This window comes from Arachis duranensis, chromosome 2, assembly GCF_000817695.3.
Source record: "Arachis duranensis cultivar V14167 chromosome 2, aradu.V14167.gnm2.J7QH, whole genome shotgun sequence".
NCBI lineage: Eukaryota > Viridiplantae > Streptophyta > Magnoliopsida > Fabales > Fabaceae > Arachis > Arachis duranensis.
This window is the reverse complement of record NC_029773.3, coordinates 5,837,466-5,852,857: the sequence shown is the minus strand read 5'-3', so window position 1 is coordinate 5,852,857 and position 15,392 is coordinate 5,837,466. Positions and strand designations below refer to the sequence as shown.

Here is a 15,392-nt window from a genome sequence, read left to right as displayed (position 1 = left end):
ACAAATATGTTTAATTTATAATGAGCTTAAACATTCATTTAAAATTTGATAGAAAATAATGGTAAGTTTTTAATTTTGTTTGTAATCAAAATTATGTATGTTATATTTTGTAATACCTAAAAAGTTATTTTAGTAGGAATTTTGAATATTAATCAAAAATAGAGTAAAGTCGATAGACTTTATAAGAAATAAAATATTTTAAATTAAGTATAATAGGGGTTCTTTTTTTGATGATTAATGAGTATATCTAAAAGTTTAATTTGATATCATCAATATGATTGCATAATCAATCATATCTTTAAATTTTAACGTTTATGAATGGTATTTTTTTAATTAATTTATGATTTAAAAACAACAAATTTAATTAAATACAGTTAGTTTAGTCAATGATGTATGTAATATTATTTATTATCACAAAATTATTGATTTTTTATTTACCAAAATTATTATATAAATTATTCATGGTTACATAGATAGGATAGAATATAACTATCATAAAAAAAATGAATAGAACAAGTCATGGATTATGCAATAATAGTTAGGATTTAAATATTATACTATCAATTCATTTGTATTATCGTATAAATTTCATGACTATCATATTTCATAAAAAAAAAGAGAGTAATAAGTACCCATTATATGAGATTATGAGTGAATATATATATATACCTCAATTGCTAATTAAAATAAAAAGATCACATATTTGTATTTTTTTAATTCTATTCTAATTAAATATGAAATCTATGTTATTTTATACTTAATATAATTGAAAGCACCTTTTTCTTCTTTTAACTTTGTATTTTTTTGCTTTGTATTACTCATAATAAGAATCACACCACTAATTTTATAAAAATTGATTGTAATAACCAATAGTTAATAGCAAATTAATAACCTCGTAATGTTATGCTAATTTGTCACTTACATATAGCAGTACTAAACTCAGGTATTACTAATAGTTCAATTTGTTATGTTATATGATATTAATATTTTTAGAGGTATAACTAAAATAACTGTTAAAAATAAAACTAAAATATATTTAAAACATCAGAGATACTATTATAAAACTAAACTAAATGTATGTGTTACAATATGTTATGACTATAATACAAAAAGACAACAAAAAAAATATTTTTTGAAATTAAAATAACTAGTCTTAAAGAGTACATAATAAAAGTATTTGAAAGTAAAAAAATTTACTGCTAATTCTTTTTTACAGAAAAATAAGAAAAAACTTTTAATTTACGTACTGCTAATTCTTTTTTACAGAAAAATAAGAAAAAACTTTTAATTTACGAAAAAAAATCTTTGATAGAGTTCATATTTAAGAGTCTAATTATATATAAAAAAGAGTTGAAATTTGATTCAACTATATTCTTAAGATTTAATTATTTTATTAGTCCTTATAATTTTATCAAATTTATAATTAGGTTACTAAATTTTTTTCTTTTAATTAAATTTTTATATTATTTTACATTTTGTAATTCAATCCTTTCCAGTATAAGAATGATAGAGTTAATGAAATATTTTTATACAAATTGAATATACCCACAATTAAAAATTTAATTAGAACTTTGACTAAAAATTTTTTAGAGAAAATATTTCGTTGATTTTAATATTTTTGACACAAAAAGGCTTAATTATAAAGTTAAAAGTAGTGTAGGAACGTGATTGAAAAAAAATATATAAATATAATTACAAATTTAATAAAACTATACAAACTAATAGAATAATTAAACATATTCTTAATATATTTATTATAAGATGATTACCTAAAAAAATTATGAAAATAATTATAATTTAAATAATATTTATTTTTTTCAAATTAAATAAAGACTGCATTTACAAAAGAATTAAAAGAAAAATTGTTCACAATTATTATTTTTATTGATTAATTAATTAATTAAATAGAATTTGTTCATGATTAACCAATAGTAATAACAATAATGACGACCACAACAACAATTATAGTAACAATTATAATAACAATAGATAATGGCAGTGATAGAATAATAGTAATGATGATGAAAAATTATAAATAAATCAATGAAAAAAAAGTTTATAAAAAAATAAATTCAGTTCGACAAATGTATGTGTTTTCATATTTTTAAATTTAACAAATAAACCAAAAGTAATGTAATTTTTTATACAATATTATATTAAAAAATAGAGAGAATTAAATAGAAATTAAAGAGAATTTAATAGAAATTTTTAAAATTAGACAAGTATTCAAAAAATTGTGTTACTGGACACAAAAAGGGTTAGGATCCAAGTCTCCAAAGTTGCTCTACCAACACCCTTTAAGAAGCCACACACCTTTTGTGCATTTATAGTTGGTCATTAATGTCATTCCATATTCATTTTCAAGGTTATATTCGACTTTTTGTTTTTCACTAACAAACAAAATTCAATCGGGCTACTTAATCGTAAGCTGAATTTCATGTTCGGCACTTTTCGACCCCGGCACATGGGATAATTTTCCTATAGTATATATAAACAGAAAATCCATAGCCAAATTCTATAGTAAAATTACCAACATTGTAACAACAACAATGGGCAAAGAGGTTCGCGAAATCCATGTTCTTTTCTTCCCGTTCTTTGCTAACGGTCACAGAATCCCATGCGTTGACTTGGCCAGAGTTTTCGCCGCAAGAGGAGTGAGTTTGACACTGAATATTCAAACTACGCAGATTCGGAGTCTGCTTCATTTCACATCAAAGATTGTAACTTCACCGCCAAGACTGAACATTTCTCTGGTTGGAAACTTTCTAGGGTTCTTGCCGCCAAAAGAGTCAACATGAGAGCCAAATTGGTTGTGTTCCCAATACGAGGGAGAAATTGGTGCTTCAGCAGAGCCATTGATCATTCTCTTAAGAAGAATTCAGCTACTTCTTCCTCTCATTCTCCTCCAACGTTCAAAGAACTGTGGAAGGGCGTTAATGTTGCTGATAAACCCTTTAATGCCAAAGCTGAGCTTCTTGCTGATTACTGTGGCAACAAGGTGCCTTTTTGTTGTTTCGATCATTGTATTAACTTTGTTTCGTTGTCAATTTCTGTTTCTTGGGTTGTCACATTCTTGTGTGTACTGTTTTCTTAACCAATTGCTTTATTTGGTTGTGGTTGCGGTTAATAGATGAATAAAGCTTGGATTGGTTTGGAAAAAGCACCGGATGGGTCTATCAAGAAGAAGATTCATGGGTTAGTTTGTTACATTCTTGGTTTTGAATGATAGTCTTTTAAAAGTGTTGATTACGCTATGCATAATATGCTCGAATGTGATTTGAGTTGTTGCAGGTGGGGGTCATGGCTTTTGTCACAGGTTAAGCCCTCCGAGATTTTCTTGAAATCTATATCGAATGAAGTCACTAGCGTCGAAGTCATTTACCCTTCAAGGTTGGTGCATACTTGCTTGGTTTTGGAATAGTTTAGTAGTTTACTACTCTTAATAGTAGATTCGCCTTCTATATATGTTTATTATGGGGTTGATATGTTTATTATTGCAGTCTGAATGCACAACTTGTTCGCCGAAGATTAAGACATATTGCTATGAGGTAATTCTCCCTCTAACACCTGTTTCCAAAAAAAGCAGCCAAAGTTGATGATGTTGGAACAATAATTTAATCTGGATCTGTTAGTGTAGCTTCCAATTTAATTCTGTATTTAAATCTTCATTGGCATATGAACTATTGTCTCATTTACAGGGGAACAATTATCCACCGGAAATACTTGTATGCTACAGTTTCATTGATTCCATTTTCCTCTGCACTGATGGTATGTATGTGCTCGGTGGACTTGTGTTTGCTCTTTAATATTTAATTATTTATCTTGGCTTCAATTGATGCCCATTCTTAATTATACATTGTAGGTTTTACCTTTGCCTAATATCGCATTCTTCTGGGTTTCATTTCGGGCTTATTCTCATTGGAGAGCCCTTCAGGTTTGTACTACTATTAGATTTGCAATGCACTTGGAGTTTATTATTCTCCCTCCATAATAATTTATGGTAATCTGTCTGTTTTGCTGCCAGATGTCTCTACTGCTCATGTTTGTCTTAGCTCTCTACTTTCATATGATAGTGCCATGTTTTATTGTCATGCGGAAGTATGTTTTGGAAGGGGCATCATTTGATTTGGAAGGACTTTGAAAATTGCATGGTTCTTGGTAGATGTTCACTTTCAATTAGGCCAATGGATACTAGATTCTTAGTATTTTTGTATAATGTTTCGAGCTTCGCATCTGACTTGATTTATCTTGAGTTGTGCATAAGTTTCTGTTATGTTTTTTGTTACCTTCTTAGGGAAGTGAGAAGCTATTCCAACTCGCCTCGGATAGCAGCAAGATGTCTAACACATCAACTCATAAGAAGGAAACTGAGCATAATGACTCAACCAATAAAACCCATAATAGTTCAGATGAACCACACTTGGTAAGTGTCTCATGCAATCTGATCGATAGCATCAAGTAAGACATTGTCAAGTGTAATTGATTTAACAATTTGCAAAATATGTTATTATATTTAGAATGCATGCTTCATGGTTTTGTAGGCTAGAACTATTTTTTAAAGCCTTTGATACATTGGATGTGCAAGAGTGAAATCATATTATTATTTTGCTTAATGAACCACTTTTGAGTTAATGCTACAATTTTGACCTTTTAATCATATAATTTCATATCATATCCCAAAAAAAAATGTGTATGCTAACATTCATTTTGTACTTTGTTTTTTCTTTTAATAATCATATGACTTAGAAACTGCGGCCATTGGAAGAACTTGATAATCTTGTTGAACTTGAAGACGGAAAAGATGGCCTGAGTCAAAAAGCCATCACAAAAATTTGCAAGATATATGGATTGAACACCAAAGATGTTCTAAAATACGAAAAGTCTACTTTTTGATCAGCACAGTTTTGTAATGCAACATGATATTTTCTTCACCAATGAATTCATTTACATTTTTAAGTGTAATTATATGAATTTTTGTAAGTAGGATTTTACAGAGATACTAACTGGTTCAGAGTTTTGAGTACATATTACTCGTGAATAACTTCATCTTGGATTGTGTAATTTCAATTGTTTGCTATTATTTTTATAGTTAGTTATAACAAGTCTTGACCTCAATAAAAGAGGAGGCTAATAGGAGTAAAAAGTAAAAAACAAAAAAAACAACGAAATATACATTGACAAACATTTTATATTTATTTTTTATTTTCACCTAATAGATCACACACAATAAAACAGCAAACACTAACTATACAATAATTTCTTTGGCATTGTTGAATTAAAATTTTATTACTATTCACCACATAGAAGAATACAATTATGGGTGAAGGTGAAGTAGAAGAACCAATTTCTAATAATATTATGTAGCAAGAACTAATTGTCTAAAAAATAGAACAAAATAAGAGTAAATAAAAAATCAATTGCCTAAATGATTGTAATCAATATTTAATATTAAAAAATATTTGTTATTATTGTTATTTTAATTTTCATTTTTTTTGTAAAAAAAGGTATTTTTTGAGTTATTTATTCAAACACTACAATTTTTAAATAAGTATTTTTATAACAAAAAAATCCAAATATAAAATAATTTATTTATAAGCTGCTATTAATAAAAGTTCTTATATTTTAAACTCTTTTTCCAAAAAAATTTATTTAAGTTGTTTATCCAAACTAGGCGTATTGGTCATGTGTTCTAGTTTCAATTTCTTCTCTTACTATCTTTGCTAAATAAAATAATACATAATAACAAACGAGGGAGTTTTTATATATATATAAATTAAAAAAATATTTCTCTTTTAATGTTTTTTAAGAGTAATTTTTATTTTTATTATATTTGTCAAATTTAAGATAACAAAAAAAACTTATTTTTTAGAAAGCTCTAAGCTTTTTTATTTGTCTAAAAATAACAAAAAAATATTTTTGTTCATACCCTAACCCAAATTATAAAGTCACGTTCAATAAAGACAAAATGTTCTACCTAAAGATGGAGGTTGAACACAACGAAATAAGTACAAAATAATACTTGTACTTATCTAAATAAGTATCTGTCACACGAAATTTTTTATACTATTTCTATCTCATTTAAAAAGGACCGACTTGTACTTATCTAAATCAGTATCTGTCACCCGAAATTTCTCATACTATTTCTATCTCATTTAGAAGATAAAATCTCAATAACTACACAAGATAAAGGGAACGATTATCTACTAATAAAGGTGAAATTACTCTAAAAGATAGTTATCTATTCTATTATAAATACACTGTATATCCACGTTCTAATTTACTAAAAATCTGAATTAAAGCCCTTGCTAATTTAAGCATCCTATACCAAAGAATCTGACCATCACGTTTAGACCCAAATCAACGTTTCAAGTTCCTCTAAGAACAATTTCCTTTAGGTAGCGTTTGTTTTCGAAGACAGAATACAGAGACATGGATAATGAATATTTAAAACGTGTTTGGAGGTAGAGACATGGACATAGAACACATTGTCTCCGGGACACTATTTTATATTTTTATTTCCACTCTTTTACGAAAGACAATGATAGACACGGAATTTGAGAAGGTGGATACGGACTTTTTTATCAAAATTTTTCCCTTTCTATGGATAGATATTTTTTATTATTCTACTATTATCTCTTCTTATTTTAACTTCTTCTTTACATCGTAGTTCTTCTTTCTCTGCGTTTTTTTCAGATACTCTCTTTTTTTTTGTAGAATTTTTTACTTGACTTTGTAATTAATTTATTCCTTTTTATTGTTTATTCTCTTCTCTATGGCATGCTGTATTAATACAGACTTAATTCACTCTTCTGTTTTATGTTACTTTATTTATTCTTAATTTTGTTACTTTAATATCATTTTTATCTTATTGGTTCATAAACCAATGGGTAAACTAGTATTTTGGTCCCCTACGTTTGGGGTGAATTCTGTTTTAGTCCCCAACGTTTAAACTGTTCTATTTAAATCCAAAAAAGTTTTGATTTGCATCAATCAGGTCCTTCCGTTAAGTGAATATCAAATTATTGACACCGTGCCCGACGTGGCAAACTTGGTAGTTTGGCTATAGTTGACAGTTGGAATAGGAAGCACGAAAAAAAAAGAAATGAAATGTGGTCCAATAAGTAAACCCTAATTTCCAAAGTTGTTGTTCTTTGTCTGCTGAGAATGGCTAGTCTGTCGTCTTCCCAAGGTTCGCGTAGCAACACCAAGAGTCGTGGGAGAAGGAGGACGTGCTTCTGTGGAGAGAGACCAGTATTGCGGACATCATCTACAGCGGAGAACCCAGGAAGAAGATTCTGGGGCTGCATCAACTACCAGGTGAGTCTCCTCTTTTCTGTGTCTTGTTTGAAAATAACATTGGGTGTTAGTGTTTGGAGGATCTGAAGTGTTTGGTGTGTTCGTGTTGGTTTGGTTGAGAACAGATAGGAGATGGATGCGATTATTTTGCTTGGGCAGAGCCTGAAGGACAAGATCCACAAATTCAAAGATTGAAGAACAAATCGAGCTCGTTGAAACAAGAACTGCAGAAAGCTGAAAGGAAATTTGCATTGGCACTTGCTGTTGGAATTCTTGGATGGACAATGGCCGGGCTACTGCTATATGATCGACTTAATTGAGGTTTAGGGGGTTAGCATTTTGTTTTGTTTGCTTTTCTGTTGTTGTCCCTAGTTTGTAGGGAATGTCAATTGTTTAGGGATTGAAAAAATTGACATACAGTTAGGGTGATAATAGTGCTGTGTTAGTTGAAATTTTTTGGAGGCTGTATGTGTAAAGGCATTTGCTGTAAACATTGTAAGGTTTTTGAGTGAAATGAATAGCAATGAGTTCCTGTATTTTGACATACATTATTTGGCTTTGTACAAGTTTATTTTAGTTTGATCTACTAATAAATACAAGGCTTAATTTGTCAATTCACATAACTTTGCTGCTGAAAATTCATGTAAATCATTAGATAATGGAAAAGTCTTAAAGTAGCTTCTCTTAACCATAACAATATCCAAACAAGCCTTAAATATAACCATGAAAAGGTAACAACACAAAAGAGATCAACATGAAACTAGTAGTCTTAAAGTAGGGTGTCTAAAGTATCACAGGGACATTAGCCCTTGGTCATTGATAGATTCATTACAAAACAGATGGTAAACACTAAAATCTACTATGTTCTTCATCCCAATGCCTTTCAAGCCCTAGGTGGTGTTTTTGCCATGAACATCAGGGTCCTCCTTGATGGGCTAGTGACTGTTGCTGTTGATGGCTGCGGTTGACTGGCGCTGTTGCTGCATCTAGCTCTCTTGGAGGATGTTTGTGACTCCTGGCTCCCTCCAACTTGTGTATTGCTCTTCCTCTTTGGCTGAAGTTTTGTTGCTAGTTGTCTTGTTGTCTTGGCTGGGATCTTGTTGGGTTTTGGAGTCCTAGTTGTGCCAGCACCTTTCTTGGCTTGTGGAGTTACATTCTGCTATAAACAGTAACAACAAATTGGGTTAATTGGACAGTATCAACATTCACATATAAGGAATTGTAATCAAATTGACAACAACTTTACCTTTTTTGTTGAGGCCTTCATCTTACGTTTTCTAGGGCAGGTTCTTTTGTTGTGACCAAGTGCGAAACAATATGAACATTTTTGTTGTTGTCCAGTCCTGAATAACTTAGACAATGGTCCATTGTTGCGTGGCTCATCACCAGTCTTGTTCCTGCTCAGTTTTGGGCGCCCTATTCACATAGTTCTTAACATCTAGACACATTTTCCTAATGCAACTCATGGCATGCTCACAAGGGTAACCTGTTAGTTGAAACTTTCTACAGGAACACTCATGTAAGTTTAAGTCCACAACAAACTTGTCCCTATTACCCTGACTGCTAGACACTTCATACTTGTCCCTACCAGCATATATGGCCAATCACTCCAACTATTCATTAGATAAACCCTAATATTTTCTAGCATAGACACAATGGGTTTCTCTCTAGCCTCTACAATAACAGAGTAAAACACTCACACATGTTGTTTACAAGTGTATCAACTCTAGGAAAATAATTAAACCTGGACTTGCTCCAATACTTGGCAGGGATCTCCATGAGATGATTATAAGCTCCTTGATTAACCTGCTGAATCCCCTTCATCCTCCTCTCCCACTCTTGGACATATGTTGCCTTTGCAGCCTTCCACATCATCATCTTTAGCTGAACACCTGAGAACCTTTTTCTGAAGTTGCTATATAAGTACCTGACACAAAACCTGTGGTCTATGCTAGGCAGTAACTCATCAAAGGTTGGGATCAATTCCTTTGAAGAAGAATTTAAAAACATCACCAGTCAATAACAGCACAACATGAATTAAAGACAGAATTAATTATACAAGTTTAGGTTGAGAGTTACCTTTTATTGGTCGCTCATGAATGTATACCATCTGATCTTATCAACTCCCAAATCATCACATAGATTCAACAAAAACCATGTCCACGAGTCTTTCGTCTCTGCTTCAACAACAGCATAGGCAATTGGCAAAATCTGATCATTGGGGTCCCATCCAATGGCTGTTAGAAGTTGACCCCCATATGGAGTCTTGATGAAGCATCCATCAAGGCCGATCATAGGTCTGCACACCATGAAACTCCGTTTACAAGCATCCAAGTAGATATAGATCCTTTGAAATTGAGGTCTCATGTCCGCACCAGGAGTTGGTGTCTCTAGCTAAAATTCAGGGGGTCTCTCCACTTGTATCTGAACAGTGGAACCCAGATTAGACCTCAGTAACTCCGCAGCATAGTCATGAATCCTCTTATATTGCTCTCCATAAGTACCATTAATTTCATCCAGGGCTTGCTGCTTCACTCTAGCAGCTTTGGTCATTGTGAGATCCACATTCCACTTGCTATGAGCCTTCTTTATCAAACTTCTCAACTTGATTTTCGGGTTTTCACAGATCTTCTTCATAAAAGCCTTACTTAGCCACTAAGAACTCATTATACCAATCTTGGTTGTCTTAGAGCATGTGTGTTTTTTGTAACAGCTGGTCAGTTGCCATGTATCTTCTCTCTTCATCTTATGGCAGTAAGCAAACAACTTGCAACCTTCTTTGCAAACAGCTTTGCACCTATGGCTATCACACTTTGAGAACTATATTCCTCTGCCATTGTGCACAGCATAGCTCATTACACATTCCTTAAAAGCATTCCTATCTACGTACATTGTCCCAACCTCCCATTTATACTCCTTCATATTCTTCAAACTCTTATACAACGGTACCTCCTCAACAAGGGATCCCCTTCATCATCACTTACAGGGACATCCCACAACCCCTCACTCTCATACCCATCATCCTCATCCCTTAATCCAGCAGTCACCACTTGCTCCTTACCCTTATTAACACTGCCACTGTGCTCTCCTTGTTCTCTCTCAGTTGGAACACTCTGTTTCAGCCTTTGGGGATCTTTTGTAGTTGTGACTTCAATATCATACAAACCCCCATCACCATTCTGATCATTATCGCTATCATCAAATGCAACCTCCAGATCACTATCTTCAGAGCTATTTTCACTCCATTGTTCATCACTGTCCCCCTCATCATCATTTCCTGGCCTGTAGTCATCATCCTCAGATTCATCATCACCTGAAAAATCTGACCTCTCTGACCTCTCTTCATCACCATCCTCCAGCACATCATTCTGGGCTTTTGTCACCACCTTGGGCTTCTTACCCACCTTGGCTTGAGCAAATGATTGGGCCTTGTGCAACACAATTGGATCAAGCCCAACAGTGTCTGCAGTGGGTGCAGCAGCCTCACCACCATCTATGTCTTCAACTTTCTCAATAGTGCAGCCTTTCCTAGTAGTAGCAGCATCTTTGTGAACAACAAAAAACTCCACCATGTTGTCCCTCATTCCAATTCTAGCCATGTCCATGGCATCCTTGTCTGTGTGAAGCATCCTCAACCCTACATCTGTTTCATCTTTCAGAGACTTATACCATATTGCAGCGATATTCTCTACTACATATCCCTGTTCGAGCACTATCTCCATAGCCTCGAACCTACTCCATCTATCTTCATCACAGTAGTCCACTATCGAAGTCTCACCCCCCACATAGTGTAAAGGTTCACCATCAAACCCAAACTTCTCCCATGGTGTATCTTGACACTAAAATAACTCATTTTTTGAACAATCTGTTACACAAACACAATACACTTCATAAAATTCTCACATTGATCAACAACAACAGAAATGCATAAATAAAATCACTAGGGCAAAATAAAAACTTCCAAAACAAAACAAGAAACGAATATGAAACTATAAAACAAAACAATCACATATCAACATACATCATTACATATCAACATGCATTAAGATGAAAACCAAATGGGTTCAGAAGATTTATAACAGAATACCTGATACGATCTTCTTCCGAAAAGCAAGGGTTTCAAACTCACTGCTGCTATGGACCTTCAACGTTACTGAACGACAATGTCACTTCTCTGGCTGCGAATCGCAAGCCTTCAGTGACGAGCGATAGGGTTAGTGGCTTTTCGTTTGCGTTTCGTGCTTCACAAGAAGAAGAAGAAGAAGAAGAGTCAGGGTAGGAAGCATGCGTTATGTCCAAAGGCGGGAAGGCTTACACGTCTATTAACCACTGTCACCTCTCCCTTGCCACGTCAGACACGACGTCAATAATTTGACACCCACTTAACGGAAGGACTTGATTGATGCAAATCAAAACTTTTTTGGATTTAAATAGAACAGTTTAAACGTTGGGGACTAAAACAAAATTCACCCCAAACGTAAGGAACCAAAATAATAGTTTACCCTAAACCAATTCTTCTTGTAATTTTCTGTATTCCTACATACTCTTATTTTTTATTAAATTAATTTGTACTTGATGTAAAAAAATTTGGAATCAGATGACTATTTTAATCATTTCGCATAATATTTTAGTTTTGTCCATGTTTATCCAAACATAATCTAGGACATTACATTAATGTCTTGTCCATCGTATCCAAACACAATACACACAAAAATAATTTTTAGTATCTCCGTTCTATTATCTCTATCTTAATGTCATGTCCTATTCTGTCTCCAAATACAAACACAGTTTTAGTGCCATTTTTATTTGTCTATTGAATTTAACATTTGAATTTGAACTATTTATTTAGCTTTAAGTTTTTTATACTCATTTTTTTATTTATCTTTAATTCTATACAATTAAGGCTTGGCCAAAACCATCCCACCCCAAAATTCCTTTGTACAATAATATAGTTTTTGGAGTAAGTAATAATTTATTATTTATTTTATATAAATTTAACAACAACAAAAAATTTAGAGAGATAGACCAATCAAACGCACTTTTGCATTTTATGTTAAATTTATTGATTAAAACATAATTTAAATGCACAAATTTAATACAACATTAAAATATTTTATTATATCAGAATTAATTATTTATTATATATTTAACTATTTTATTAAGACAAATTAATGACTTAAATAATTAATTATTTAATTTATAAAAACAGAAATATATAATAATAAATTGTTTCATCAATAACATCTTTTTATATAGAATTGCACGTAGAAGTAGTGTGTAGAAGCAGTTTGTTTATAAGGCATAAATAAAAGGCCAATACTATGGTGATGAAGGCATATTGATTATTTAGGTAATAAAAGTACGTGGTTGAAGCTCCTTTTATACGAGTGGCATTGATGCTCGGAAGAACATCGACAATTATTGAATTAAAGTCAGAGCCGTACGTCATGTTCTGATCCATTTTATTGTAATTAGTTTAAGTTAATTTTAATAAAGATATTGATTGGTGGGCTATTTTTGCATGGGCCTAGTGTTTTTTTATGTAAAATATGGATATGGGCTTCGTTGTTTTTTATAATCTAAGAAAAAAGATGTTACGAGTTTAGAGTCAAATTTAGTTTTTGGTAATCAACCAGGAAAGAGGTATATTAATAGCAAGCCAAAAGCTGGGAAAAATTAGTTGCTGATAAACAAAAACTTAATGGAACTAACACTAATTAAATGAGTGAAAAATTGCTTGACAAAAAAAAAAGAGTGAAAAATTGAAAAAAGTTGCCATAACAGGAAGAACAATAGTAGCGATTATAATAATTAATAAATACTAAATAAAAAAATTATAATTATTTTTAACTAATATTTTTTTAATACCAAACATTTTCGAATAATAATAATAGGCTCAATATAAGTATGTTAAATTTTGTTGCATGAGGTTTGATGGACTATTTTTATTAGGATTGATGAATGCATATGTAATTATATCATTACATTATGAATATTTAAGAAATTTTAGTTATGAGAATGATTGTCTATTCTATAAAAATTGAATTTTTACACTTAATGATGGAGTTAATGTGGCATGTTTTGGAGAGTGTTTTTCGATTTAATTATTTTAATTCATTCAATATAATTTATTACCATGACTTAATTATATCAGCTAATTGATTTGATTAGATATTTAAATATTAATATAATTGATTATAATATATATTACTTTATATAATATTAATAATATTATATTAGTACGGTGTTTTTTTGTTTTGATATCATATAACCTTCATATTATAATTGCAGGGCTAATAGAAACAAATATCAGATTCAAATTCCTTTGCCACCAAAGATTGATCCAAGTGTTACCATGATGACGGTTGAAGAGAAGCCTGATGTGACGTATAATGATGTTGGTGGTTGTAAAGAGCAGATTGAAAAGATGCGAGAAGTAAATACTACAAAATTCCCCATTTTCTAAATTATAATAAAGGAAATAAATTATATTACGTGGCACTAAATTATTAATTTCCCTTCTAGGTAGTTGACCCTCCAAACGGAGTTCTTTGTCATGGTCCCCGGGAACTGGCAAAACACTTCTAGCAAGGGCTGTGGCTAATAGGACTGATGCTTGTTTTATAAGGGTTATTAGAAGTGAACTGGTTCAGAAATATGTTGGTGAGGGAGCTCGGATGGTTCGGGAACTATTTCAGGTAAATATTTGCCTAGGACCTGTGTTTAGCTTTTGATCATTGATTGATATATCATTCAACTAAAATTGTTATCTCCTGCAGATGGCTCGTTCAAAGAAGGCTTGCATTGTCTTTTTTGATGAAGTTGATGCAATTGGAGGTGCAAGGTTGATGATGGTGTTGGTGGTGACAATGAGGTTCAGCGCACAATGCTTGAAATTGTGAATCAACTCGATGGGTTTGATGCTCGTGTAAACATCAAAGTTCTCATGGCAACAAACTGGTTGGTTGATTTGTCCATCAAATTATTTCCCCCTTTATTTCAATGTTAATAATCTTAATATAGATGTTTTGATGAGAATGATCAAGTATGCAATTAAATTTGTTATTTTCAAACCCTTTAAGGCGCTAGAGGTCTGATCATTTATGGCTTTTTTGTTAGACTGATACACTAGATCCGGCACTACTACGGCCGGGACGATTGGATCGTAAAGTGGAATTCGGACTTCCTGATTTAGAAAGTAGGACGCAGAAATTCAAGATTCACACAAGAACCATGAACTGCGAAAGGGACATCCGTTTTGAACTTCAAGCTTGGCTTTGCCCGAATTCCACTGGTGAGAATTCCTCTAAAACTTGGTAATTCTTAATTAGGCCCATACTTTTTAACCACACTAACACTGTTAAGTATCTCAGCATTGTGGATAGTATTCTTAACTTTGGCCCATACTGTTAATGCATTTCTATTTCGGCATTACATATATTTCATGTTCTGGTTTCTGTTCTTTTTCAAGCCCCCAGCCACACTGAGAAATACTTGCATATTTCTTGAGCGAAATTGATAAATGTGTGGTTCTATTGTGCATTTGTGTCCGTTCTTGGTTGCTTGTATACATTGATTTTCTTGTTTATCTCCAGGAGCTGATATAAGGAGTGTGTGCACCGAAGCCGGTATGTACGCAATCCGGGCCAGAAGGAAGGCTGTAACAGAGAAGGACTTCCTTAATGCAGTAAACAAAGCGATCAAGGGGTACCAGTAGTTCAGTGCAACCACAAAGTATATGGTTTACAACTGAGTTCATTCTTTTGTTGCCTATTCCTAGAAGAGACCATTTTAGTACAAAAATGTTCCAAGGGGCATATGGTTATTATTTTCATTAGTAGTTTGTGAAACTTGCTTGTTGGAAATGCATACTTTTAAGGTTTACTCTCTTAAATCCATGTACCAAACTTTTTTCCCTTGTTATAAAACGTTCAAATTGTTTTTCTGAGTGGTGTTGCTAGTTCTTCCTTTGCTATACTTGTGCACAATAACAGCGCACCCTAAGCCTGCATTTGGTTAGTGGGTGTGTCTATTCAAGACATAGACACAGCGTTCTTCGTTTTTGATTAGTTAGACACAAAATTTTAATAGATACA

At 32.3% G+C, this 15,392-nt stretch overlaps 4 protein-coding genes across 4 annotated transcripts in view; all 4 read left to right on the top strand.

Annotated features, from left to right (window-relative positions):
• Nucleotides 1-15,392, top strand: part of LOC110277557 (protein NONRESPONDING TO OXYLIPINS 2, mitochondrial) — a 55,347-nt gene that overhangs the window by 30,402 nt on the left and 9,553 nt on the right. The window lies entirely within an intron of this gene.
• Nucleotides 2,527-5,041, top strand: LOC107473125 (uncharacterized). The gene is made up of 9 exons (XM_016092669.3): nucleotides 2,527-2,654; nucleotides 2,770-2,998; nucleotides 3,131-3,195; nucleotides 3,292-3,390; nucleotides 3,501-3,548; nucleotides 3,699-3,768; nucleotides 3,863-3,934; nucleotides 4,295-4,423; nucleotides 4,747-5,041. The coding sequence occupies exons 1-9, from the start codon at nucleotides 2,575-2,577 to the stop codon at nucleotides 4,891-4,893; spliced, it is 939 nt and encodes a 312-aa protein (XP_015948155.1). The 5' UTR covers nucleotides 2,527-2,574; the 3' UTR covers nucleotides 4,894-5,041.
• Nucleotides 7,165-7,616, top strand: LOC107473133 (uncharacterized). The gene is made up of 2 exons (XM_016092676.1): nucleotides 7,165-7,317; nucleotides 7,422-7,616. Exons 1-2 carry the CDS (start codon nucleotides 7,165-7,167, stop codon nucleotides 7,614-7,616), a joined length of 348 nt encoding a protein of 115 aa, XP_015948162.1.
• LOC107473132 (26S proteasome regulatory subunit 7) lies at nucleotides 13,655-15,049 on the top strand. The gene is given in 7 exon segments (XM_016092675.3): nucleotides 13,655-13,732; nucleotides 13,822-13,855; nucleotides 13,858-13,994; nucleotides 14,076-14,139; nucleotides 14,142-14,260; nucleotides 14,416-14,590; nucleotides 14,892-15,049. Coding segments are annotated over 7 exon segments (765 nt in total).

Excerpts from the sequence above, each read along its gene's own strand:
- LOC107473125 (XM_016092669.3), top strand. The coding sequence starts at position 2,575 with ATGTTCTTTTCTTCCCGTTCTTTGCTAACGGTCACAGAATCCCATGCG. Across the intron at positions 3,391-3,500 it reads GAAGTCATTTACCCTTCAAG|TCTGAATGCACAACTTGTTC; the intron begins GTTGGTGCATAC and ends TTATTATTGCAG. Across the intron at positions 3,935-4,294 it reads CTCATTGGAGAGCCCTTCAG|GGAAGTGAGAAGCTATTCCA; the intron begins GTTTGTACTACT and ends TTACCTTCTTAG.
- LOC107473133 (XM_016092676.1), top strand. The coding sequence starts at position 7,165 with ATGGCTAGTCTGTCGTCTTCCCAAGGTTCGCGTAGCAACACCAAGAGT. Across the intron at positions 7,318-7,421 it reads GGGGCTGCATCAACTACCAG|ATAGGAGATGGATGCGATTA; the intron begins GTGAGTCTCCTC and ends GGTTGAGAACAG.